The following is a 27758-nucleotide window of genomic DNA, read 5'->3' as shown; positions in this document are numbered from 1 at the left end:
TACCCTCACAGTGCCTGTAACAACATCCGTTTGTGTTCAGGAAGTATGCCAGTGGTCACAGTGGTATGATGTGAGCCAGCCTGGCTCTGGAGATGATGATGGAGATTTTGATACTTTTGAAAAACTACGAGCAGAAGGATATAAAGTCTGCAGAGCTCCAAGGGCCGTTGCCTGCAGAGCTGAGAAATTTCCCAATACTCCATTAAGTGAACTGGGCCAGAAAGTAGAATGCAGTAAAACAGTGGGGCTAATCTGTTACAACAAGGATCAGCATCCAATGAGCTGCCACAATTATCAAATCAAAATCCAGTGTTGTAGCTTTGAACCATGTGGCATTACTGCATCGACACCTGGGACTACGCACACAACAACACCAACTACTCTTCCTGTAACAACTCCTACTCCTGTAACAACACCAAAGCTACCACCTACCACAACTGTAGTAACCGAAACAACTAGCATCTCAACTACAACCCCAACAACCACAACAGAAATACCACGGTCAACACCTTGTAAACTCACATGTAAATGGACTGAATGGTACGATGTGCACTTTCCCACTTTGGACAACAAAGGGGATTTTGAAACATACGACATCATTAAGGCTGCAGGAAAAGATATATGCCAAAAACCTGAACGTATAGAATGCAGGGCAGAGAAATATCCAGAGAAATCTATTGATGAAATTGGACAAACTGTGCAGTGCAATGTGACATTTGGCTTTGTCTGCAAAAATGAAGAACAGTCAGGAATCTTGCAGATGTGTTATAACTATCAGATCAAAGTATACTGCTGTTATACTGACTGCTTGACCACCACTCCAGAAACTACAACAGCAAGCACAAGTACTGTTTCAGTAACTACCACAGTTACTAGTACAACTCCAGAAACAACATCTACATCAATAGTGACAACTAAGCCAAAAACAACAACAGTCACAACCACACCTTCTACTACTAAATCTACAACCACAACTACTACAGCCACAACGTCCACTACAATTCCAGAAACTACAACTGAAACAACACCTTCTACAACTAAAATTATAACCACACCCACAACAAAAGAAACAACACATCCAACTGTGTCAACAACTACATCAACAACCTCGCACATTACAACAAAAGGTACAACCACAGTGTCAACTACTTCTGAAGCAACAACACTAACCACAACACCTCCAACTACAACACAGTCACCAACAACAGTAACAACTGTTCCAGAGACAACAAAAAGTTTAGAAACGACAACAATTTCAACAACAGCCCCTTCGACACCTGAACAATGCACAAAGGAAGTTTGTGAATGGTCACAGTGGTATGATATAAGTTACCCAGGATCCGCACCAGATGATGGAGATTTTGATACATTTAAGAATATAAGAGCCAAAGGATACAAAGTCTGTAAGGCACCAAAAAATGTTGAATGCAGAGCAGAAAGATATCCTGATACACCACTAAATGAATTAGAGCAAAAAGTTACTTGTAGTAAAACAGAAGGACTCATATGTTACAACAAAGAACAACTTCCACCAATTTGCTATAATTATGAGATAAGAATTGAATGCTGTGAAAAAATAATTGTACCATGTCCAACAACCAGACCGCTAACAACTACAAAGCCTTTAACTACAACCTCACAAACAACGACCACCAGCAAAACAACCACAACAGCATCAACACCAATAAGTACTACCAAAGAAAAGACTATTATTACACAAACTCAGACAACTACACAGCCATCAAAAGCACCGCTACTAAATGGAACAACATCAATCACAACTAAACCTCTACAAACAACAAAAGTCACAACAAGGACAACACCATTAATTACTACAAAACCTGAAACACCGAAAACTAAGCCGACAACTGAAGTTACAACAACGAAGCCAGGAACAACTACAAAATTGCAAACCACCACAACACAAACAACGGAAACAACCACCAGTCTCATCACAACAACAAAAGCAACCACCACACCTGTGGTAGTAAGCACGACTTTGCCTAGAATGACACCAGAAAGGACTACAATGGTGACAACCACCAGTGCCACCACCACTCCCAAACCAACCATTACAGTTCCAGAAACGACCACCACCACACCAGTAACAACTACAGAACCCAAAACCACTACAAAACAGCCAACAACGACACCAACCACCACACCTCGGCCAGTAAGCACAACCACCTTGCCCACGACCACTGTACCAGTCACCACAACAACTACCGAGACGACTACCACCTCTCCAGAAACAACAACGTGTGGACCTATATGTCACTGGACCGACTGGTTTGATGTTGACTATCCCACTTCTGGACCAAACGGGGGTGACATTGAGACATATAACAACATCCGAGATGCGGGTGGCAAGATCTGTGCCAAGCCATCAAACATCCAGTGCAGGGCTGAAAATCACCCTGACCTCAGCCTTGACCAACTCGATCAGATAGTAGAGTGTAATGTTGACTCTGGACTAGTTTGCAGGAATGATGAACAAATTGGGAGATTCAAGCAGTGCTTGAATTATGAGATACGGGTGTTGTGCTGTGAAGTAAACCCACGTTGCCCACCTACAACCATCCCAACTACCACCACTCCTAAACCAACCACTACTGCTCCAGAAACAACCACCACCACACCAGTAACAACTACTGCACCCAAAACCACCACAACACAACCAACAACGACAACCACCACCACTCCCAAACCCACCACTACAGCTCCAGAAACAACCACCACCACACCAGTAACAACTACTGCACCCAAAACCACCACAACACAACCAACAACCACCACCACCACCACTCCCAAACCAACCACTACTGCTCCAGAAACAACAACCACAACACCAGTAACAACTACAGCACCAAAAACCACCACAACACAACCAACAACGACAACCACCACCACCACCACCACACCTCGGCCAGTAAGCACAACCACCTTGCCCACAACCACTGTGCCAGTCACCACCACAACAACTGAAACGACTACCACCTCTCCAGAAACAACAACCTGTGGACCAATATGTCAGTGGACTGATTGGTTTGATGTTGACTATCCCACATCTGGACCTAACGGGGGTGACATTGAGACATATAACAAGATCCGGGCTGCAGGAGGAAAGATCTGTGCCAAGCCATCAAACATCCAGTGCAGGGCTGAAAATCACCCTGGCCTCAGCCTTGACCAGCTTGGTCAGAAAGTTGAGTGTAATGTTGATTCTGGACTGGTTTGCAAGAATGATGAGCAAATTGGGAAAATCAGGCAGTGCTTGAATTATGAGATACGGGTGTTGTGCTGTGAAGTAAACCCACGTTGCCCACCTACAACCATCCCAACCACCACCACTCCCAAACCCACCACTACAGCTCCAGAAACAACCACCACGACACCAGTAACAACTACAGTACCCCAAACCACCACAACACAGCCAACAACGACAACCACCACCACTACCACTCCCAAACCAACTACTACAGCTCCAGAAACAACCACCACCACACCAATAACAACTACAGCACCCAAAACAACCACAACGCAACCAACAACGACAACCACCACCACCACCACACCTCGGCCAGTAAGCACAACCACCTTGCCCACGACCACTGTACCAATCACCACAACTACCGAGACGACTACCACCTCTCCAGAAACAACAACCTGTGGACCTATATGTCAGTGGACCGACTGGTTTGATGTTGACTATCCCACTTCCGGACCTAACGGGGGTGACATTGAGACATATAACAAGATCCGTGCTGCAGGAGGGAAGATCTGTGCCAAGCCATCAAACATCCAGTGCAGGGCTGAAAATCACCCTGGCCTCAGCCTTGACCAGGTTGGTCAGAAAGTTGAGTGTAATGTTGATTCTGGACTGGTTTGCAAGAATGATGAGCAAATTGGGAAAATCAGGCAGTGCTTGAATTATGAGATACGGGTGTTGTGCTGTGAAGTAAACCCACGTTGCCCACCTACAACAGTCCCAACCACCACCACTCCCAAACCAACCACTACTGCTCCAGAAACAACAACCACCACACCAGTAACAACTACTGCACCCAAAACCACCACAACACAAGCAATAACGACAACCACCACCACTCCCAAACCAACCACTACAGCTCCAGAAACAACCACCACCACACCAGTAACAACTACAGCACCCAGAACCACCACAACACAACCAACAACAACAACCACCACCACTCCCAAACCAACCACTACTGCTCCAGAAACAACAACCACAACACCAGTCACAACTACAGCACCAAAAACCACCACAACACAACCAACAACCACCACCACCACCAGCACCACTCCCAAACCAACCACTACTGCTCCAGAAACAACAACCACAACACCAGTCACAACTACAGCACCAAAAACCACCACAACACAACCAACAACGACAACAACCACCACCACCACACCTCGGCCAGTAAGCACAACCACCTTGCCCACAACCACTGTGCCAGTCACCACCACAACAACTGAGACGACTACCACCTCTCCAGAAACAACAACCTGTGGACCAATATGTCAGTGGACTGACTGGTTTGATGTTGACTATCCCACATCTGGACCTAACGGGGGTGACATTGAGACATATAACAAGATCCGGGCTGCAGGAGGAAAGATCTGTGCCAAGCCATCAAACATCCAGTGCAGGGCTGAAAATCACCCTGACCTCCGCCTTGACCAGGTTGGTCAGAAAGTTGAGTGTAATGTTGATTCTGGACTGGTGTGCAAGAATGATGAGCAAATTGGGAAATTTAAGCAGTGCTTGAATTATGAGATACGGGTGTTGTGCTGTGAAGTAAACCCACATTGCCCACCTACAACCATCCCAACCACCACCACTCCCAAACCAACCACGACAGCTCCAGAAACAACCACCACCACACCAGTAACAACTACAGCACCGAAAACCACCACAACACAACCAACAACGACAACCACCACCACCACCACACCTCGGCCAGTAAGTACAACCACCTTGCCCACAACCACTGTGCCAGTCACCACCACAACAACTGAGACAACTACCACCCCTCCAGAAACAACAACTTGTGGACCTATATGTCACTGGACCGACTGGTTTGATGTTGACTATCCCACTTCCGGACCAAACGGGGGTGACATTGAGACGTACAACAAGATCCGTGATGCAGGAGAGAAGATCTGTGCCAAACCATCAAACATCCAGTGCAGGGCTGAAAATGACCCTGACCTCCGCCTTGACCAGGTTGGTCAAGTTGTCGAGTGTAATGTTGACTCTGGACTGGTGTGCAAGAATGATGAGCAAATTGGGAAATTTAAGCAGTGCTTGAATTATGAGATACGGGTGTTGTGCTGTGAAGTAAACCCACGTTGCCCACCTACAACCATCCCAACCACCACCACTCCCAAACCAACCACGACAGCTCCAGAAACAACTACCACCACACCAGTAACAACTACAGCACCAAAAACCACCACAACACAACCAACAACGACAACCACCACCACTACCACACCTCGGCCAGTAAGTACAACCACCTTGCCCACAACCACTGTGCCAGTCACTACCACAACAACTGAGACGACTACCACCCCTCCAGAAACAACAACTTGTGGACCTATATGTCACTGGACCGACTGGTTTGATGTTGACTATCCCACTTCCGGACCAAACGGGGGTGACATTGAGACGTACAACAAGATCCGTGATGCAGGAGAGAAGATCTGTGCCAAACCATCAAACATCCAGTGCAGGGCTGAAAATGACCCTGACCTCCGCCTTGACCAGGTTGGTCAAGTTGTCGAGTGTAATGTTGACTCTGGACTGGTGTGCAAGAATGATGAGCAAATTGGGAAATTTAAGCAGTGCTTGAATTATGAGATACGGGTGTTGTGCTGTGAAGTAAACCCACGTTGCCCACCTACAACCATCCCAACCACCACCACTCCCAAACCAACCACGACAGCTCCAGAAACAACCACCACCACACCAGTAACAACTACAGCACCAAAAACCACCACAACACAACCAACAACGACAACCACCACCACTACCACACCTCGGCCAGTAAGTACAACCACCTTGCCCACAACCACTGTGCCAGTCACTACCACAACAACTGAGACGACTACCACCCCTCCAGAAACAACAACTTGTGGACCTATATGTCACTGGAGCGACTGGTTTGATGTTGACTATCCCACTTCCGGACCAAACGGGGGTGACATTGAGACATACAACAAGATCCGTGATGCAGGAGAGAAGATCTGTGCCAAACCATCAAACATCCAGTGCAGGGCTGAAAATGACCCTGACCTCCGCCTTGACCAGGTTGGTCAAGTTGTCGAGTGTAATGTTGACTCTGGACTGGTGTGCAAGAATGATGAGCAAATTGGGAAATTTAAGCAGTGCTTGAATTATGAGATACGGGTGTTGTGCTGTGAAGTAAACCCACGTTGCCCACCTACAACCATCCCAACCACCACCACTCCCAAACCAACCACGACAGCTCCAGAAACAACCACCACCACACCAGTAACAACTACAGCACCAAGAACCACCACAACACAACCAACAACGACAACCACCACCACCACCACACCTCGGCCAGTAAGTACAACCACCTTGCCCACAACCACTGTGCCTGTCACCACCACAACAACTGAGACGACTACCACCTCTCCAGAAACAACAACTTGTGGACCTATATGTCACTGGACCGACTGGTTTGATGTTGACTATCCCACTTCCGGACCAAACGGGGGTGACATTGAGACATACAACAAGATCCGTGATGCAGGAGAGAAGATCTGTGCCAAACCATCAAACATCCAGTGCAGGGCTGAAAATGACCCTGACCTCCGCCTTGACCAGGTTGGTCAAGTTGTCGAGTGTAATGTTGATTCTGGACTGGTTTGCAAGAATGATGAGCAAATTGGGAAATTTAAGCAGTGCTTGAATTATGAGATACGGGTGTTGTGCTGTGAAGTAAACCCACGTTGCCCACCTACAACGATCCCAACCACCACCACTCCCAAACCAACCACGACAGCTCCAGAAACAACCACCACCACACCAGTAACAACTACAGCACCCATAACCACCACAACACAGCCAACCACCACTACCACCACCACTCCCAAACCAACCACTACTGCTCCAGAAACAACAACCACAACACCATTAACAACTACAGTACCCAAAACCACCACAACACAACCAACAACGACAACCACCACACCTCGGCCAGTAAGCACAACCACCTTGCCCACAACCACTGTGCCTGTCAGCACCACCACTACTGAGACGACTACCACCTCTCCAGAAACAACAACTTGTGGACCTATATGTCAGTGGACCGACTGGTTTGATGTTGACTATCCCACATCTGGACCTAACGGGGGTGACATTGAGACGTATAACAAAATTCGGGCTGTAGGAGGGAAAATCTGTGCCAAGCCATCAAACATCCAGTGCAGGGCTGAAAATCACCCTGACCTCCGCCTTGACCAGCTTGGTCAGAAAGTTGAGTGTAATGTTGATTCTGGACTGGTTTGCAAGAATGATGAGCAAATTGGGAAATTCAGGCAGTGCTTGAATTATGAGATACGGGTGTTGTGCTGTGAAGTAAACCCACGTTGCCCACCTACAACCATCCCAACCACCACCACTCCCAAACCAACCACGACAGTACCAGTAACACCAACTGCCTGTTTCTGCAAGATTAATGAAACCATTTACAGACGTGGTAAGTAACCAATGTAGATTTCTATGGACTTTGCACATCATTTTTTACTTAAAATTATAAAAATAATATTGCTTATGTATTCATTTGCATATTTTTTCCACATTTTTGCTAAACCCTCCTTTCTTTAATACAGCCCATTGTTCATTATTCTTTCATTATTTTGTGCTACTACTTTGTATGTTAGAAATATTTACAGTCTAACTCTTTGATTCCCTTTTGTAGGTGATACGATTTACAATAAAACAGACAGTGATGGTTGCCTTTTCACTGCTGTTTGTAGTAAAACATGTTCTGTTGAGAGATCCAAAGGTCCATGCAAACTAACAACACCAAAACCCACTCCGACAGTTGTTGTCACAACCCCCACCCCCACCACTACCATTGCCACTACCACTACCACCACTGAGCAACCTGGATGCCCAGATGCTAAACCACCCTTAAAGGTACCAATCTCTTTTCATCTTGATTTGAAATAATGTTTTCCATTTGGAAGTTGATGCACAGAAAGCTACAGGTTGGGTACCTGGAAATACTCAATAGGGCAAAAGGGATTAGCCTTACTTCTTCGCAGTGCTTATCTCTTGGCTGGTTCGTGGTTAGGTTTGCATTCACCTGAATGCTGTGTAGGGGTGTAACTCCAGTTATCCATGAAGTTTTACCAGCTCCGAACCTGAGTGCTCCAGTCCTGGGGGTGGGGACATTTTCAAACTTTGTATCAAGTGAGCCCTCTTATTTGTGCAGTACAGGTGTGGGAATAGTGGTGGATTTTCTCTCTTTATTGTGTAGGAAGATATTGCCTCTAGATCAGTTCTGCATGATTCCCCCACATGTCATGACTTTGGGGGCTTTTAATATAATATTTGCTAAGGTGTTCCCACCCCCCATGATGAGGGTTTAGCATGTGCATTCAAAAAGTCCAAGCCAGAGGTGCTCTTGGGAAATCCAGTAAATGGGTTGCCTAGGTTGCCCAGTGACTATCCAGGTATTTTAATATCTGTCATGTGACAAGCGGTTGTCGGGCTGAGGAGATACATAGGCTGAGGCTTCATAACCAGGTGCCTGGAAGTGCTTGGACCTCACAAGAATACTTTAGCAGGGGAATGCCCAGACTCTGTGGCCTTGAGTGGCTCTGCTTGATTCAGTGTAAATCAGAAATCAATGCAAATCAGAAGAATTTGTTACGATGCATATAATGTGGTGAAAATTATGATAATCTGGACCATTAACTGCCTAATCAACTGCTTCAAACAATCCCTCTCACAATTCTCCTCTGCAAATCTTAATGTCACTTAGACTATAATCCAGTCCACACATAGCTGGAAATGTGTTTCGGTGGGACTTACTTCCAAAGAGGCATTTACAGGACTACGTTGTTGTTATTATTATTAACAGGGTATTCTTGGAAATTTGCTGAATATTCACCAAACAATATTTGTTATTTAACTGTGCCGTGGTAGCTGATATGCAATAGTATTTAATATTTAAGAGTATTTGCTGGGGGCCAATGGGGCAGAAAAGGTATGTGCAGTAGCCTGTGTTAAAATCACTTGATACAGCCTTGGAGGAGATGTTAAACAAAACAAAAACAAACTAAGACAGGTGGAATAAACCAAGGAACCAGAAATTATTTATGACTTTGTACATAGAACGTAAGTAATTCAACAAAAAATATAGCAGGATTAAGGAGTTTTGCATAGTAGACCCAGACTACACATGCCAAAATTCATAGATATGACTAATATAGGTCCATTAATTTCAATGGGACTACTCTAAAGTTTAATTGGATACAACCCAATGTGTTTTATTAATAATATTCAATAACTGTCATTCCAGTGGTGTAAAGGGCAGTATTCAGCACACTCATTCTGCCAGTGCAATGACTTTTGGCTGCACAACAGTACTTTCCCTCCCTCTTCTCTTGCCGTACCCCTACCTGCTGACCTGGAGGGATTTGGGGAAGGTGACCATGGGATGAGGAGAGGGGGGTAGTGTGTGCAAGTAGAAATCCTTTCACTCATGGAACACGTGCATTGGATACCACCACAAATATTTGATAATGATAGTTCAATAATAGGCAATAGTGTTTAGTACCGGACAATATTTGACAGCTGGCAGCATCAAAATGACCAAGTGCTGGAGACCTTTAGCCCTCCAGATTCTATTCGGCTACAACTGCAACCATCCCTGACCATTGACCATGCTAGCTGATGGGAGATGGAGTCCAGCAACATCTTGAGAGCCACAGGTTCCCCATCCTTGATGTAGGTGCAAAGCTTCTATGGTTAACCTCTGATTGGTTGGTGCTGAAGAAAACTAGATACCAGGAGATTTCTGAAGTAGGATGCATTCACTTGTACATGTATAAATGGTATAAATAAGCAGGAACCAAAGAAGAAGTGCCTATCAGTTATATATAAAACTGTACATAAAGCTTAGCTGGGCCTACCTTTATGTGTCAGTGGCAACAATGTCTTTCTCTTCACAGACTGGCGACAAATGGGTATCGAACTGCACCGTATCAACTTGTGAGGGAAACAATAAAATTTCTGTAAAGCAAGTACAGTGTCCACCAGTGAGGAATATTGTTTGTGAAAATGGGTACCCACCAATCAAAGTCTTCAGTGAAGATGGCTGCTGTTATCACTATGAATGTGAATGTGAGTGAAAATAAATCTCTAAAGAAGCACTCATGACTCCGTTTTCATGGTGCAAACATTACCTCAAACATACTCTTGTTTGAGTCATTGTTTATGCTTTTCTTAAAGTCTAACTTAAGTCCTAATGGTTAACATCTCCCCCTCTAATTTATCAGGTGTTTGTAGCGGCTGGGGTGATCCTCACTATATCACATTTGATGGAACGTACTACACTTTCCTGGACAACTGCACATATGTGTTGGTGCAGCAGATTACACCTAAATACGACAACTTCAGGATTCTAATTGATAATTACTTCTGTGATGCTGAAGATGGACTTTCATGCCCTCAGTCTATCATTGTTTACTACAAAACTTCAGTGGTAGTGCTAACCCGCAAACTCTTTGATGGTGTGGAAGCTAACAAGGTAAAAAATAATAATATGTACACTACTTGAATTGCTTCTTTTGATGTATTATTTTATAGAAAATGCAACAGGACTAAAGGAGCTAGGCATATTTACTTTAGTGAGTAAAGGGAAACCCAAGACAAAGCCCACACTCAAGAGTAAATGATTAGCTATGTCTTAGAATTTTCAGTAGGTGTACTGTATAGCAGCCTTCACTCATCTGGTCCTGCCTGAGGTTGATGGGGGTTATAGTCCCTGGGTTACATGAGGACTGAGTCTTCAGATGATGAACATGCATGGGTAAGCCTGTCCTATATTTCTACCCCCATCTGAGTACTCAGAAATTTACTGCAAGATCAGAAATGTAGATTTCTGAAGTTAAAACATTGCTGTCTCATTCTTATTAGAAAATGTTATTGATCTTCAACAGAGTGAAATCTCTCCTAGATTAGTTATGGCCAACTGTAAAAAGGCTATGTGCAAGTCAACTCACTTACATTAGATTAGTTTAGGGACACAAGGAGTCAGATAAAATGTGAACAACACGTTTTGTGAACAAAAATCTGAACTGTGTGTCAGCTGTGAAAAGCAGCATTGTACATATTAAATAGCACAGCAAGACTGGGATTCAAAGTGATTTTCAGTCTCACAATTCCTAACACAATCACACTCCTCCTTTCCTTCTTAGACATTCAGGGGACCCTGTGCAGTGGTATTCCTTGAGACACAGTAGGCTATCACAAGAAGGGGAAATTGTCAAACATCTTATGTGGATGCAGAAGTGCTGTTTGTGTAGATTCAATTCATGTACTTTATTTTTGTAGAGCAAGTGGAATATAAATTCCATAATAAATAATTTAACAACATATCTACAAAAGTAGATAAATTACTTTTTAAAAAAGCATAGCAAAGCAAAGAGAATTCCTCATTGTTGCAACATTAATCTCATTTACAGATCTACTTCGATGGTAAGATTGTCAACCCAGGCTTCCAGAAAGACGGCATTTTTGTCTCCATGGTTGGTGTGAACATGGTAGTTGAGATTCCTGAGCTTGGGGCTGTCATCACCTTCAGCGGTTTGATCTTCTCAATAAAACTTCCATATAGCAAATTTGGCAACAACACCGAAGGACAGTGTGGTAAGGGAAAATAATGCTTTACTCCCGTGAAAATCCATGTTGTTCCGTCAACCATTGGTTCACTCTTTGGAACCAATTACCAATTTAAAGTTAAGTCAGAACCATGTTTTTCATTTTAGTTTCACTTTTGTTGTTTTCAAAAAGCACCTTGGTTTCTCTGTTTGACTGCCCCTCCTCCTCAAAATCTCATTTATTTCCCCCCAAATCCTGGATGCCAGGTATCCTGGATACTGCTGGAAATTTTGAGAAGGAGAGGGAGAAAACTCAGAATGGAATAGCACAACATTTGCTTCAAAAGAAAGGAGAATGTTTCTTCAATCAATAGCATGATTTAAATGTTATGTATTTCAGTGATTCTAGCATCGCACTGAATGCAAAACACTGCGTAGTTTGTTGCAAATATATAAAACTCTCTACCTTCAATTCTGTTCTGATTCTGTTTTGTTTTCCCCCAGGTACCTGTACAAATGACAGAAAAGATGAATGTCGCTTACCAACTGGCGAGATAACTAGTTGTCCCTACATGGCTCCCCATTGGAAAGTCGATGATGAGAAGAAGAACTACTGCAAAAACAAAACAGTACTTCCTGTCACACCAACACCAGCAGTACCTTGCAAACCTTCCCCTGTTTGTGATATAATTCTGAGCGAGTAAGTTGGAAAATTGTTCTAATGTATGCTTCCTGCTTAGATAATATAATAAAAGTATCCTATGGAAGGAGAAGGGGAAATAATGTTAAAGTCTGATGCACAACTTTCTCGGGGTCAGCTCTACTGAATAGAGTGGGATGTAGTTCTGAGCCAACATGCATAGGATTTCTCTGTACAAGAGCACAGCTATATAAAAGGCCCTTTAGCTCAAGTTCTAGACAGCCCTACCTCTTACTATAAAGGTCTGCGGGGCGGAGGGTGTCTTAACACATCTAGCTTCACATTTCTTCAAGCCTGCATATCAAACCCACAAATTCACTGAAAAAAATCAATTTACAGTTATAATAGGGTTGCCATATTTCAAAAAGTGAAAATTTGGATACAAACGTTGTTGACCGAATCCCAGCTATATCCGGGAAATTCCGGGTGTATGGCAACCCTAAGTTATAATATTCTTGTTGCTGTTATTGGAAATTTGGCTTGTGAAACTTTGTTTGAAAGTTAGTTTGCGACAACCCTTTTTTTAAAAGGCTCCTGGGAGACCTTTGATGCAATCAACTCATTTGCTGTGCATTTAAAGCAGACTTGTTTTGCACCATACCACATCTTTCTTCCAGAAAGCTACAATTCTGTTGTGAATATAATTGAAATTAGTGAAAGCTGAATTTCATGTGCGTGAAATTCTATACCATGATGAACATTCAGTCCTGAGAAACCTTTTTTAAAAATCCTGTTTTCCAGCTCTTCAAATCCCAGAAGTGAAAATAGTCATGTTCAAAAATGTATGTTCATGTCAAGTGTTTATGATATCTTTTACAGAGTCTTTCCTGATTATCATGTCTTTGTGATTTTTTTTTACAGAGTCTTCTCTGATTGCCATCAAATCATACCTCCAAAGCCCTTCCACCAAGGTTGCTCCTTTGATTCTTGCCACATAGTCAATACCACCATGCAGTGTTCAGGCTTAGAGATATATGCTTCACTCTGTGCCTCTAAAGGTGTTTGCATTGACTGGAGAGCGAAGACTAATGGTTCATGCCGTAAGTACTGGAGTGTTAATCAATGCCACAGTTTCTCCACAAATTATACAGCCATGGGAGCCTTGTTTATTAAATACTTTGCATGTGTCAGTTTTATTTTTGTAAATAGATCCATCTTAGGGAATTGTAGTTTAATGACTAAAATACAGAAAGATGAGAGGACATTCTCAGCCTTTGAGAACCTCTTCAGCTATACATTTACTGAGGCTTTAAGAGGGCAGATGTCCAAATGAGATCTAGAGTCTGGGCCCTTCTGGTTCATTTAAGTATAGTGTTCTGTCTTTAGGATCACAGGAATGTGCCATCATGTTCACAGGAAGCATATCTAATAAAAACAATTATATGAATAGAAGCAGAATATATGGCAACTAAACATGTTGAAATGTGGCTAGAATTTTAGGGTGTTGGTTTCTGTTTGCTTCTTTTTAACAAAGAGACCCTCCCATGCCATTAACTACCAGTAAAAGGAGAGAAAGAGTGTGGGGAAAGTCATACTGTAGCTGCAGTAGCTGTAAATGTAAAGTGTATCAAAGTATGTCTTTATGTTCACCTTGGTTTATTTTTCTCACCATGTTTAGCATACAGCTGTCCTGAAGGCAAAGTATATGACCCATGTGGCCCTATCAACCCTCCCACATGTGATAATAGGTAAGGAAAGAACGGAATCTCTGTTTAGGTCTGTTTCACTCCAGTTGTTGGAGCCAGTGTTATGTAGTCAATAGCATGCTGGATTTGAACTCAGTTCAGAGTCATCACGCTCTTAACAGTGCTGATGATTCAAGGCACAGACTGAATTTTCACAATGCAAAAGGGTGCTGTATGACCGTAACCCATGCTTTCTTTCTGCAGCAGGGCTAGTCAGCATAATGGCACTGGCATAGTTGAAGGTTGCTTCTGTGCTCCTGGAACCAAGCTCTTCAACTCCTACAATGATATCTGTGTAGAACAATGTGGTAAGTGTTTTTGTTTCAAGGACACTGCAGCAACACTATATGGAGTGGAGGGTTCCTCAGCTGCAATTCAGGTCAGCCTAATCTAGGTAGCTTCAGCAGGGAGACAGAAGCACCCTTAGAAACCCAAGAGAAAGTGATTTCCAGAAACAACAGGAGTAACTCAATAAGCAGTAATAATCACTCAAGAGAATGCTATGTGATCAGTGGTCACCTTGCACGAGTTTCAGAAGGAAATAGAGTCTTGATACAATGAGGAATTTCCATGTATCCTTCAAACATGACATCCCCGGCTATTGTAGATACAACTTTCATGCCCACAACTTCCAGAGGGATAGTCATGTTAGTCTGTTGCAACAAAAATAGCTGAAGAATCTTGCAGCAGCTTAAATAATTATAAATGACAGGCAGGATTCAACGAATGAGCCGTGCTAGCAGAAGCCTGCACAAGGTCTTCCACCAATGCAGCAAGGCATTCCCTGTTTCTCCTCCCTCCATGCAACCCTGCATCTGGCTCTGAAGGAGTCAAGAAATGCTTATGCTGACTTAACTAGCACTATGTTGAATTCCTCCCACAGAGTTGTTTAGTCTTTAAGGCACCACAAGAACTTTTGTTGTTCTTTCTGGTACAGTTCAGTCTCGGCAGCACCTCACAGTCCCAGCACCTTTCCACTGCCCTTTGACCCAGATAACAATGCCAGATGGCGCTGTGGCCTGTTTGCTCAGGTAGCTAAATTTGCTCCAGGACTCTTGAGGAACAGCAGTGCAAAAAATCTCTGTTATTACATTTCTTTCAGGTTGTACTGGACCAGACGGGATGCCCAAAGAGGTAACTAAAAATATGTACTTCATGAAATGTGGATGGGTCACCTCAGAAGGTGTTGGGAGCAGAGGCCAATTCAGGGCAGCACAACTGGTTCCCCTGTGCTGGGTGCCAAGCCTAGGGGGCGCTACAACTATGATGTAGTGAATTGAGTAGAACAGAAGGTGAGGGGTCTCACCCAGTACAGAGTGCCTCTTTTAAGATGCATCTATGGTCCCGTCCCGTCCCCTGATTGTACAGTAATTATTATGGCTTTAATCAGCCGATTAATTGGAGGCACCCTTTTTGTAAAAAATAATTGAGTAAGTAATTAAACTGATTATTCAGCTAAGTATTTACAGCCTTGATATATGTTGATGGCACTCTTTCTGACATGATCTCTGACAAGGCAAATTTAGGGATGATGTATCTTATTTTCTTTTAAATACAATTTTTAAAATTATTTTTTTGCAGCCTGGAGCAAGCTGGATCAGCAACTGCCAGGAGTGTACTTGTGAAAAATATACTCTTAAAGTGCAGTGTACACCAAAGATATGTGCAACACCTGTCCCAGAACGTTGTGAATTTGAAGGCTTTGTGCCTGTCAGTGTCACAACACCTGAAGATAAATGCTGTCCTCAGATGAAATGTGGTAAGTACAATCTCTTGCCTGTTTGAAACAAAATATATCATGCTTCAATCCAGTGCTGCATGAGCGGAAGACAGCTCACACGACCGATCTTCCCCTTCCCTTCCTTTCTACCTCCTGCAACCTCCTAAAAAGCCTTTTTCCGGGGCTGATGGTGGGGGGACTGCTAAATACTATGGGCAATGTTATCTGAGTGAGAGGGTGGAAATGCCCAGAATCAGTTGGAGAAATCTTGTACCAATGTTAGTTTTCTCTGCCCATTTTTGGGTGATTCTTTCCTCCTACTGAAACTGCAAATGACACAATCTTCTTTATACATACATACATACATACATACATACATACATACCCTGTCCTTTCCCCTGGTGAGTTTAAAGGTGACTACTCCACATATCCCATGCTGTCTAGTAGAAGAGGCTATCACTTCTCAGCCTGTTGGCTTAAGAGGCTTGTGTGGGTACGGGGGATTGAAGAGGGAGGAGGCAAAAGGGAAAAGGTCCATTATGCTTAATTTCCTTCTGCTTCTGCAATATTGGATGCTTAAATAGCTCAAAGCAACCACTTCCAAATGGGTACCTTTTCCACTTAGGTAAATTCCCGTTAGTTACACCACAGGAGGTCTTACAATTGGACTGAAGCCCTGTGCCACAAATCATGTGGCATAGTGGTTAATCTATCCATGCTACATGAGTGCTGGTGGGCAGAGTTGGGCAACCTGTGGCCCTCCAGCTGTTATTAGACTGCATCTCCATTGGCCACAGGGGCTAGGAGTTGGAGCCTGAAAACATCCTGTAGAGATTCACACCTCTTCTTCAGACATTCTTGTTCTTGTTATAATGGAAGCAGATGTTTCTCTGGACATAACTGGAGTGTTGAAAAATGCCCTGTATGTTCTTGTTATAATGAAAATATCCTGACTTTCTTACATGGCTTTTTCTTTTTTTTTGTCTTATATAGTATGCAACACTAGTTACTGTCCTGAATCTGTTGAGACCTGTCCAGTAGGATATGAATTAAAACAACAAAAGCTGCCAGGAGATTGCTGCATTAAAGCCACTTGTGGTAAGAACTGAAACATGACATTTCTCAGGAGTATTTGAAACTTCTCTCCCCTCCCCCTTCCCTCTCTCTTCCTCTCTCTCTACAACTCCCCACCCTCCAGATGAGTCATATTCCATCCCCACCTCCCATGCTATGAGCTGGCATTCCAGTGGCCATTTTGCCTCTTCAACTGTTTTTATTTCCTGTTGCAAGAATCCTGAAATTGTTCTGAAGAAGCAAATACTTAATTTGTTATATATCTCATATCTGCTGAGAAGCTGGTCAATTAAGCTGCTGCTGGCAAGTCCCAGTTTTGTTGGGGCTTCTTTTGCAATAGGGGGATTTTGTAAGATTTTCTTTTGGGAAAGGATATTTTGTAACATATACACACACATTTCTGCAAACCTGCATAAGGTAGGGTTTGCAGAACCTCAAGCTGAATCCTTACTGCTTGTGTACTTGATCCTGGCATGGTTACTAGGAGTAGACATTAGGGTGGATCCATCCACTTCCTGCCCACATCAGTTTCACATGTGTGTACCCATAAACCCATACCATCCCATTTCCATGCTGACCTGCATTTTCAGATGAAATCACCATGAATGTTCAAATTTAAATACCTGTTTACATTTACTAAACAAATTTTCTCCCAAACCATATATTATTTAGGATATATATTTCTCTCAAAATATGTATTTAAATGTATCTTTTGAAATATTCAAATTACTGAGAACTGCATTGTGGCTTTCAGTGAAGTTTGAAATCTGGTGGATAGTTAAATTCTGATCTGTGCATTAGTATGAGTGGTGCACATCAGGTTAGTTTGTATTGGACTTCCTAAAAGACTGAATTCCTCAAACAACTCTACTGGAAGAACCCATTGCACACTCATCAAGAAACCATTTGAATCACAGCTACATTGGTACTTCCTTGTTTGCCTTCAAAGGTTCTGGACACACTATATATCCTGGTAACATTAGTTTACCTCTCACAGAGCTACAATTCCCAGAATCCTTGGCAAATTACCATTTCCAGAATTATTTGAGCCTGTGGCTGAGAATGTGTTTTACATGCATTTAAAATGCATACTCTGTAGCATACACAGCAATATTCCATTCTTATCACTGAAAAGAAAATTTTAAGATTCATTCCATTGCACCTTTCTGTTTTACAGTGAAAATACCCGGCTGTATTGACAAAGACATATTCTACAAAGTAAGTACATTTTATAATAATGAATGCTAGAAGCAATAATTTGTTTGTTTGTTTGGTAAATGTATAAATCACTTGCTCACAAAAACAGTCCACGTCTGAATAAAGCAAAACTAGATTACACAAATCAATAAAGAAATATACATAAAGCATTATTTTAAAAATAAAATAAAATTATTTATTAAGAAAATGATCTGCACAAAAATGATTGATGCCATAGGCACTGTGGGCCCCCTCGGTGTCTTTTTGTTGTTGAGGGGGCCGGGCCCCCATATTGGTGGAGTTGGGCATGAAACAATGTCGGCATGTTGTGTGATGTTGTGCTCGCAATGTCAGGACATTGCATCTTTGCCCTCAATGTGCTGCAGAAGTTGGTGCCTCTGATTGATGTGGATTAATAGTGAGTGTGTTTAGCCCTCCATGAAAAGCTTTTAGAAGTTATGATGTTACTGGAAAAACCCTGCATATCTTCCTTTGATTCAAACTATGAATTATAAGCTTTCACAGTAGAAATACTTTAGCATCCAAGAGAATTCTCAGTGTATCCTGCATTAAGGTGCAGAATTTCCCCCCCTTTAAATAAGTTGCCTATCAGTTCAGATCAAAAGGAAGGGACTAGAAACCCTACATTTCTTTTTCATCCCAGATTAACAATTCCAAATCCATTCCACAACCCATAGATAAATATACCCCTTTCATGGAAACATTTATGCATCCCGGTAGAAAGAAAAAACCACCTTGGTTCATAAGTTGAAAAGGGGCCTGCTGGTTGCTGGGGTTCTTTCAAAGAATCCTGAGCTAGATGAAGCAAGACAATCCACACATTTTCAAGCATTCTTAGAATTAAATGAGCTTGTATACTCAAGATTAAATGAAGAAGCTGCATCCAATTGGTGATCCTTCACTGACAGAAAGCTCTATGATCCAGTGGGTGCTTCTGTCAGCAGAACAGAAAGAAAAGCAAATTACAGTTTTTACCCCTCCTAGTGTGTCACTTGCCCCCCTCCCAAGCCCCAAATATGCTTCAGAGGGTTGGGGATCCCCACAGAACAACATGGCAGGTGGTGCAGGAAGCTATAGCAGGAGAGAGAATCACTGAATCACTTCCGTGCTCATGACACTCATGGAAGCCTATGCTGGGTCATTGGGCTTTCTGTTGGTGGAGGAAGACCAGTTGCATACATTTGTGATATTTCTGATTTATGAAAACAGTTTAGAATTATTTAGGACCATTTCTCCTCTGCCCTTCTTTAGCCTGGAGCAGTTGTTCCAAGAGGCCTCTGTGAAACGTGCAGATGTTCTGTTGAGCAAGATCCAGAAAGCCAAATAAACACGGTGGAATGTGTGTCACAAGCATGTGACAAAAACTGCCCAGTGGTAAGTTAGTGTTACAAACTGTTTTTGCAAATTGCCAGCTTTTCAGGAATTTATCTGCAAACCTAGCTATTTCACCTCCTTGATCTTATGAATCTCTTTCCATATTTTCTCAAATACAGGCCCAAGAATACAAGGAAATCCCTGGACAATGCTGTGGTAAATGCTCAGCGGTAGCATGTGTTATAAAAGAGGGATCCAGTGTTCAGGTTATCAAGGTAGCTGATGTTTTATGAATACCCATACATGCAATCTCATGTTCTGTCATACTTGTGTTTCTCATGCTTGGAGTGGAAGCTTACTAGAGGCCATGAATGATATTAACTGAAGCAATAATTAATAGATCTGCATTTAAATTCCCATAGTTATCTTTTCCTACCATTGCCTTTTTCTGCTCCATTGGATGTTTTGAGTGCAAATCTTTAGTATAAATCTTTTTGGCTTGTGAAACTTTGTGCTATATAAAAATAGTAAAAAGGGAGAAAAAAGAAGCTGCCCTATCAGATGGTTGGCCCATATAGCCAATGTTGCGTTGACTCCCCACATTCTGTGAAGGAGATACCAATGCCTTATTTTAATTTGAAGTGTAGTTTTTATTGTAGCTTTATTAATGAATATAGCCTAGTGTTGCCTAGTCTGATTAGAAAGGACTCTCCTAAGTCTTAGACTTGCAACCTGAAATCCCTGAGAGGTGCCAGCAATTGAACCTGGAGCCTTCTACTGCCTTCTACCGAGTCTGACCATTGGTCTGTCTAGCTCAGAACTGTCTAAACTCACTGGCTCTCCAGAATTTCTTTTCCTTTTTCGGTACCACTCAGCCTATGTTCTCTCCCAACCTTCTTAAGGGGAAAACACCCAAATTTTTAAGCAGGGCTCTCCCTCAGCCCTACTTGGAGATGCATGGGATTGAGTCTGTGGCTGAAACTCTGCCACTGACCTACCACCCTCCCCATAAAGTGTGGGAAGCATGTGGTCATCCACCACTTGAACCCATCCCACTCCAGAGAGAATGCTTGAAAGTAAGATGCCACATGTGACCAAGCTATGCCTTCAGATATTTGATCACACAATCTGTTTCTCTTGACAGAACGCAGTCATGAGTATCTGGGGGCAGAATTCCGACTCCACGTGCCTGAGCTAAAGGGTTTATATATGGTCAAATCCTTGTGTCAGGGAGGCCAATGAAGTCACATTTAGCAAAGTGATGCCAAACTGTTTCACAGTGCAGTTTGTCATGAAGATAGGCATGGAGAGAGAGAGAATGTGTGTATTTGTGCATTTGAGACAACCAGAGACCATGAAGCAATGAAAGAAGGCACTCAATTGTATCAACAAATCCACATGGGGTTTCTTCCTTCCTTCATCTGTGTAATATGCACAATGATGAAAACAGATGGCAAAAGCAGAGGACATGTTCTGTTAGAGTTTGATAAAGGTCGCTCAGTAGAGCTGAGTGGAGGCAAGCAAACCTAGCTGTGAATATGAAAGCTATATTCTTTCCCACATAGTTTTCATAATGACCTTTCCTTATTATAGTAAATTTATCATAAATTTCCTTTGCTTTTTTACCCTATCTGTATTATCTTAGTGATACAATCAAAGCCCTTTGAAGGACATAAAAATCACGTGTCAGCTTCTAATAACATAACTATAACTCTGACTTTTTTCAGCCTGGGGAGATTTGGCATCATCCAGGAAACAACTGCACAACTTATGAATGTGAATTGATTGAGGACCAGTATATTCCTGTCCCTACCAAAAGACCCTGCGCTCCACTTAACTGCCCACCTGTAAGTTTACCAATATGATCAAAAGTCTTTGTGTCTGTTAGATTATCTACTCAGTGAGATCAGGGTTTATCTAAGAAAGCTGGATGAGGGTATGTTTTTTTTTAAAAATGCATAAATCATATGGGTTTGTTTAGGTAGTTTGGAATTATTATGATAGGCAAGGGTCCTAAACCAAGTCTAAATTAACAGAGTCAGACTTGGGCCCTTATCAAGTTCCTGTTCATATATCTCTTCAGTTCCCTACTTTATTTAATGCAATCTGAGAAGTGTGATTCACTAGATACTGTAAATGCTAAATGAAATGCTCGTGTAGTTATATAATTGTTGTTTAGGGCTGTATAAATAGTCTAATTTTGTTCCATGTCAGTTTCACATGTATTCTTTAATAAGTGTTTCATCCTGATTCTGTATCAAGTGGATTATTATTGCGGGGAGGGAATTTTTTAAAAAGTGGGTTATTATTATTGTTGTTATCATCATTGTCATCATTATTAAACACATGTAAATATGCATTTCCCCCACAAAATATTGTATACATTTCCCCTTGAAATACATACTTTTGTATGCATTTCATAAAAAATATAAATTTTCAATGATACCATAATACAACAATAAATCAAAACTAAAGGAACCTAGACAAAGGATAGTAAATAAGATGAAGCAAAATACCAAGCAGGAGAGAGTAGGAGCATTACTACACAGAATTGTATAATAGTTGGCAATGCTGTGCACAGTAAGAAATTTAAGGTATAACTTCTAATAAACAGGTGATGAATTATTCATTGAGAGATTAGTTTACCCCAAATGTGCACATAAACATTTTTGTACATATTCTAACCTGAAATATACATTTTACATGGTTTTAAGTGCAGAAATGCATCACAATTCAGAAAACTGCAAAAAAAAAGAATGCTATCTGTGTTCTAATCTTTGCATTAGTGCTTAAAAATACAGCCCAGTAAAAATCTTCAAGCATCCCAATTACAGTGCTTAAAATTAATAGAAGGTATTAACTGTATTGTGGGAGACAATGTGCTTTGGAGTCTATGGGCCCAAATATTGTTTACCTGCCTTTGTGCACACTTTTCCAGGGAGTCCTGGCAATGGTGAAGGTCTCTCATGGCCACAAAGAAACTGCATTTGTTCAGAGAATAATAATCGTTTAGGTTATCTGTAAATTCATCTAACCCATTTTGGTTTTTCAGGAGAATGTGAGACTGAGTGAAGATGGCTGCTGCAAGGTGTGCGGACCTCCACGTAAGTTATGACAAAATTGTTAAAATAAGCCTGCACACCAAAACGCCCCCCCCCCCCAATGTACGAGAGCAGGGGGTGGGTAATCTGTGGCACTACCTGTGCACGTCCTTATTTCATGTGGTCCATAACTTAATTTCACATGGGTGGCAAGGAGGAGAAAAATAGGGGAAAGGGTTTAATAATAATAATAATAATAATAATAATAATAATAATAATAATAATAATATCTTTATTGTCATTGCCCCCTCTCAGGGACAACGAAATTACTCGACTGCTCCATAAAAACACTAATTAAAACAATACAGTATAGTACAGCAAGGAAGATTAGATGACTTTCAAAGTCCAGGCTTCCCATTCAGGGCTGAGATCGCTCTGGAGAAGAAGGGAGAGAGAGAGAATGAAAAGTGTGTTAGAAAGAGAGGGAAAGCTGTGCCCCTCCCTTACCTTTGTCTCAAGCCCTACCCACTTTTGACTCTGGCCCACTACCACCAATATGTAGTTCCAACAGATTATGCTTGAGGGGAAAAGGCCCTCTACAAAAAGTTCCACACCCCTGCAGTAGACTGTGTTTTTGCTTATATTTGCTACGGTCAGACAGGAAGTGAGCCAATAAATTATCTGTGCAGAGAGAAAGTGCTAAGATTTTCCTCTGCACCTTTGCAGCATAGGTGTGAACATCGAGACTAGTACTGTGGAGCGAGAAGTCTTTGTGGTCAAATGTATAGCACAGGCTTCTTTGTCAAAACATGCTAGTGGCATTAGGCTAGATCAGTTCAGGAGTTTATCAAGTTCTTTCCTCCCATCCTGACATTCCAGTGCATCAAGAAGTGGGTTCTTATTATGGTTTTTTTAAAATAATTTTTATTAACAGGCCAATCACATCACATTATTCAAATCACATTGGTTCCAAATTATACAGCCAAATTTTAAATTTTTTTGGGGTACCCATATATCAAGCTCCGCACGAGTCCAAAATTCCGGATGAGTCCAGACATCACTTATTTTACTGCATTAATTAATCAGTTCTATCCAGTTCAATCCAGGAAGTCCTTTATTATTTTTCTTCATCTTGTTGTTGTCCTTTCTTTGCGATCTCTGATGATTCTAATAAGTGGGTTCTTATTATGATGGACCTACCCAGCGCTATTTTTCTAGAAAAAGAGGTGCCAGGACTCAGCCTGAATGCCTCCCTTGTTCTCTTATAATGGCAATGGTGCCCACCTGAGAGGTGCAAGAACTGAGTTCCAGTGAGTTCCGGCTGGGAAAAAAGCCCTGGACCTACAATTCATTTTTCCTTGCCAGTTTTGACAGTTTGCACATGTGCACTCACACACCACCTTACCCTACTCAGTCTTCTGTTAGGCAGTATTTGTGAGCACACAGTTATGATGGTTTTTGTTTTTGGTTGTTCTCCCCTCTCACAGCGGGAGATTGTATTCCAAAGAACATCACAAGTCTCATCAGACATAATGGATGTGAAGCTACTGAACCTGTCGAATTACGGTACTGCGAAGGCCACTGTGGCAGTTCTTCAATGTAAGTAGAAAAGTGGGCATTGCTGCCTCCCCCGGGGAACTCTAAAACTCTAAAACCCAATAAATAGTCCAGGGGTCATTCAGTTAAAGTCCAGGTTAGCAAGACATGGAAAATTGTGCTGGGAAGCAGAGCACTTCATTTTTGAGCTCAATTATGTACTCATTTGACAGGTGACATCAGGCAATTCACTTTCTTGTCAAAAAACAACAAAAAACAAAACTACTGTAAATACTATCTGGATAGACCTAGAGAACTATATAGAATCTTTGGAATCCCTATATCCTACTGCAGTGTTTATCACTGCAGGGGATTTTAATGCACATATGGGAGTAAACAATGTAAATTTGTACACCCATTACAATCAGATTCTGGAACCAGATATTTTCTTAGCCAGAGGTACCTCCCGTCTGTCTAAAGATCATAGATGTAATTATTCAGAACTTTGTTTAGCCCAAGTTGTAAGGCAGAGGGACTTGTTAATATTAAATGGTTTGATAGAGGGAGATTGGTCCAGGGAAGATACCCACTTTTCAAAGCATGGAGGCAGTGTGATAGATTATATTGTGATCTTACCATTTGTATATAAGTTTGTTGTGGAGTTTGAGGTGGGCCATAATATTGAGAGTGATTGTTTACTCAAACAATGGTACTTGTAGGCCCAGTATTTAAAAATTCTTCCCCAAAAACTCAATTTATCTCTAATGCAAACTTAGGTGTGACAGCAGGCAATAGAATTAAGTGGACACCAGTACTCAAACTATTCTAAATGAATCATGTCAGACTGATTGTTTCCAATACAAACAAAAGCAGAATGATGGCACTGCGGGTGGGTGTGAGTGGTGGACTTGATTCTGCAGCAGCTAAAGCCTTCTTTGTTTTCTCTTAGATACTCTTCTGAGGCTAACACATTGGATCACACATGTGCATGCTGTAAGGAAAGCAAAACCAGCAAGAGGCAAGTGACACTGATGTGCCCTGATCGCTCCACCATTGAATATTCATACATCCATGTTGACTCATGTGAGTGTGTGAGCAATCAATGTGATGTGAAGCCCAGCCCAACACCAGGAGAGCAAGAACAGCAGCAGCAGCAGCAGGAAGAACAGCAGCAACAGCAGCAGGAAGAGCAGCAGCAGCAGCAGCAGCAGCAAGAAGAACAGCAGCTTGGCCAGAAATAAAAACAGGAGCCAGGACTGACCTAGACATTTTTTAAATGACCAACACCAATAATTAACAGAAGATAAATTAAAATGAATCTTGCTGTTTTGAAATAAAAAGTATCCAAGGCAGCAACTTGAACATACAGATGAATTTCTCTTCTTCTAAATCTACTCTTGGCAGAAAAGTATTTTCTTTTCTTTGGGGTGCCAAACAATTAGAAGTTCTAGGTGACACTTTTCTTGGGGCAAGGCCTTTGTGAGACTACACTGTGCAGTTACAAATAACTTGGAGAGGAAAGTATTTGGCATGATAAAAGGTTAGGGTGGGAGACAAAAAAAGGATTTTAGCTTGAACTCTTGTGAAGTTATGATGCCAATATTAACAAAGCATTGGTACAGACACTGGCATTTCTAATACACCCAGAAGAATTTCCTCCACCAAGTAGCACAAGCCAGCCATAACTTTGGAGCAGAAAGAGCTACTCATAGTGTCCAGTTCCATTACAGTTCCATTGGTCAACATGGTCTGTTCTCTATCACCTTTGCAAAAGTTAGATCTCACTTTCATAACTTGGTCAGCCTTTTTTGTGTTTTTTTCCCAAGTTCCTTTTTCTACAAACTTCAACCTCTCAAAGGCTGTGGGGCTATAATACTCAGATATTATTTGTAGATCTATTTTTGTACAAAAAAACTCCCCATGAAGTATGGCTGCTGCTGAAGAAGACTGTTTACATGCTATCATCAGCATATTAATTGTATGAAGATCTGGATTTTTTAAAATATAAATGTTTACAAAATGAACATAAGATATATAGATATATTTGCCGAATTGTCATATGAAGAACTTTTTAAACCAAAGTAGTAAATATCAATAATATAAATTCTGTTCTAGGACAATGAATTATTTTTTAACGTTGTACCATTACTATTTATTTGTTTCTGGAAAATAGACTATTTTCTTCTGTATTAGCACCATCTGTCAAATGATGCCTGGTTGAGGGATATCTTTACCTTTTGCTGTTTTTATTTGTTTCTTAAAGAGAACAGTTTCAATGATTAATAAAATTTTAGCATTTTGCACCTGTTGTGTCATTCAGTTTATTTTTTTACCACTCTGATCTGCCTTTGTGATGTACACCAATTCAATGTGTCATTCAGTTTAACCAGCAGCCAGTTTTCCCTCAGAAGTATAATGACCACAATCCTGGCATAGCAGTACACGTGATCACAATTCTGCCATAGCTGTTATGCCAGACCCCCATAGCTCAGATGTCAACTGGACCAGTTCGCATATTGGTCACTGCTCACCCAAATGTAGCAATTTAAAAGCCACTGCATTAAAAAAAAGACCACACCAAAACAACTAAAGATCTTTGTGAACTGATGAAGCTTGCATCTTATACTGAAAGTTAAGAAGTTTATTTGGAGTACATACTGTCTGCTGCTGAGTTCTTGCTGATTTCCAAACATTCTGTTTATTGAGCATCCATCCTGATTTGCTTGCACAAAGTTCTCATGGAGTTTATGCAGCATTAGGATTCATTCTCATTTGTTTCTGTGGAGGTTATGAAGCATCCCAGCAAGCCATTATTATCGCACAGTTTCCAAAGCATTTTCCTTTCACTTTCCTTACTGCAAAAAGACCAACATTTTTGGGAAGCAGAATTGATGTGAAATAGTGCCAAATCCAGTATGTGATTTAATTCTACCTGTGAAACAGTGGCAGCCTTGATGTGTCCTTAGTCACAAGCAAGGTGTCTTGGGTTTAGGCAACACAGACCAGATGTCAATCCAGATACAGTTGTAGGAAGAAATGCATTAAATGTTTTAACTGTACTTTCCGAGTTGGTTGCATTATCGACAACTATATGAAACACATAAAGAAGACAGCAAGAAAGGATTTAGTTATACTAGATCTAGGTTTCAAACGGAAGTGATTGAAGTGAAAGTGAAACTACTGAAGGCCGCATACAGCATACTATTAGAATGGGAGACGGAAGATGAAGAGGTAAAATCAGTTATGATTAAATGGGCACAAGATGTAGGTCACAACATTATGATGGAAGATTGGGTTAAATTATGGAAAACTGATTTAAAATTTACAGATTGTTCCCTATTGAAGGAGAATTACATGAAGATGATGTACAGGTGGTACATAACACCAGTGCAGTTAGGGGAAATGTACAAAACTAGTTCAAATATATGTTGGAAGTGTAAGGAAAAGGAGGGGACATTTTATCATATGTGGTGGGATTGTAAGGTAATTAAAAAATTTTGGGAAATGATATACAACAAATTGAAGAAAATGTTCCATTTAACATTTGTTAAAAAACCCGAAGCATTCTTGTTGGGGATTGT

General features: G+C 41.6%; 1 protein-coding gene across 1 annotated transcript in view; it reads left to right on the top strand.

The window, feature by feature from the left end:
* The window catches only part of MUC5AC (mucin 5AC, oligomeric mucus/gel-forming), a 60722-nt gene extending 34242 nt beyond the window's left edge, over positions 1 to 26480 (top strand). Inside the window, exons 31-49 of the mRNA XM_053394490.1 lie at positions 12 to 7754; positions 7977 to 8197; positions 10240 to 10411; positions 10567 to 10817; positions 11755 to 11938; positions 12394 to 12589; positions 13451 to 13629; positions 14208 to 14277; positions 14479 to 14582; positions 15377 to 15408; positions 15856 to 16033; positions 16988 to 17092; positions 18246 to 18286; positions 19538 to 19660; positions 19780 to 19875; positions 21328 to 21447; positions 22653 to 22704; positions 24129 to 24240; positions 25127 to 26480. Of these exons, the coding sequence (XP_053250465.1) occupies positions 12 to 7754; positions 7977 to 8197; positions 10240 to 10411; positions 10567 to 10817; positions 11755 to 11938; positions 12394 to 12589; positions 13451 to 13629; positions 14208 to 14277; positions 14479 to 14582; positions 15377 to 15408; positions 15856 to 16033; positions 16988 to 17092; positions 18246 to 18286; positions 19538 to 19660; positions 19780 to 19875; positions 21328 to 21447; positions 22653 to 22704; positions 24129 to 24240; positions 25127 to 25418 (10271 nt within the window). The 3' untranslated portion in view covers positions 25419 to 26480. The remainder of the gene's footprint in view (positions 1 to 11; positions 7755 to 7976; positions 8198 to 10239; positions 10412 to 10566; positions 10818 to 11754; positions 11939 to 12393; positions 12590 to 13450; positions 13630 to 14207; positions 14278 to 14478; positions 14583 to 15376; positions 15409 to 15855; positions 16034 to 16987; positions 17093 to 18245; positions 18287 to 19537; positions 19661 to 19779; positions 19876 to 21327; positions 21448 to 22652; positions 22705 to 24128; positions 24241 to 25126) is intronic.
* The last annotated feature ends 1278 nt before the right edge of the window (positions 26481 to 27758 follow it).

The sequence above is a fragment of the Podarcis raffonei genome, chromosome 1 (genome assembly GCF_027172205.1).
Source record: "Podarcis raffonei isolate rPodRaf1 chromosome 1, rPodRaf1.pri, whole genome shotgun sequence".
Classification (NCBI taxonomy): Eukaryota; Metazoa; Chordata; class Lepidosauria; order Squamata; family Lacertidae; genus Podarcis; species Podarcis raffonei.
Note: the sequence above shows the minus strand (reverse complement) of the source record. Positions and strands in the feature narration are given on the sequence as shown.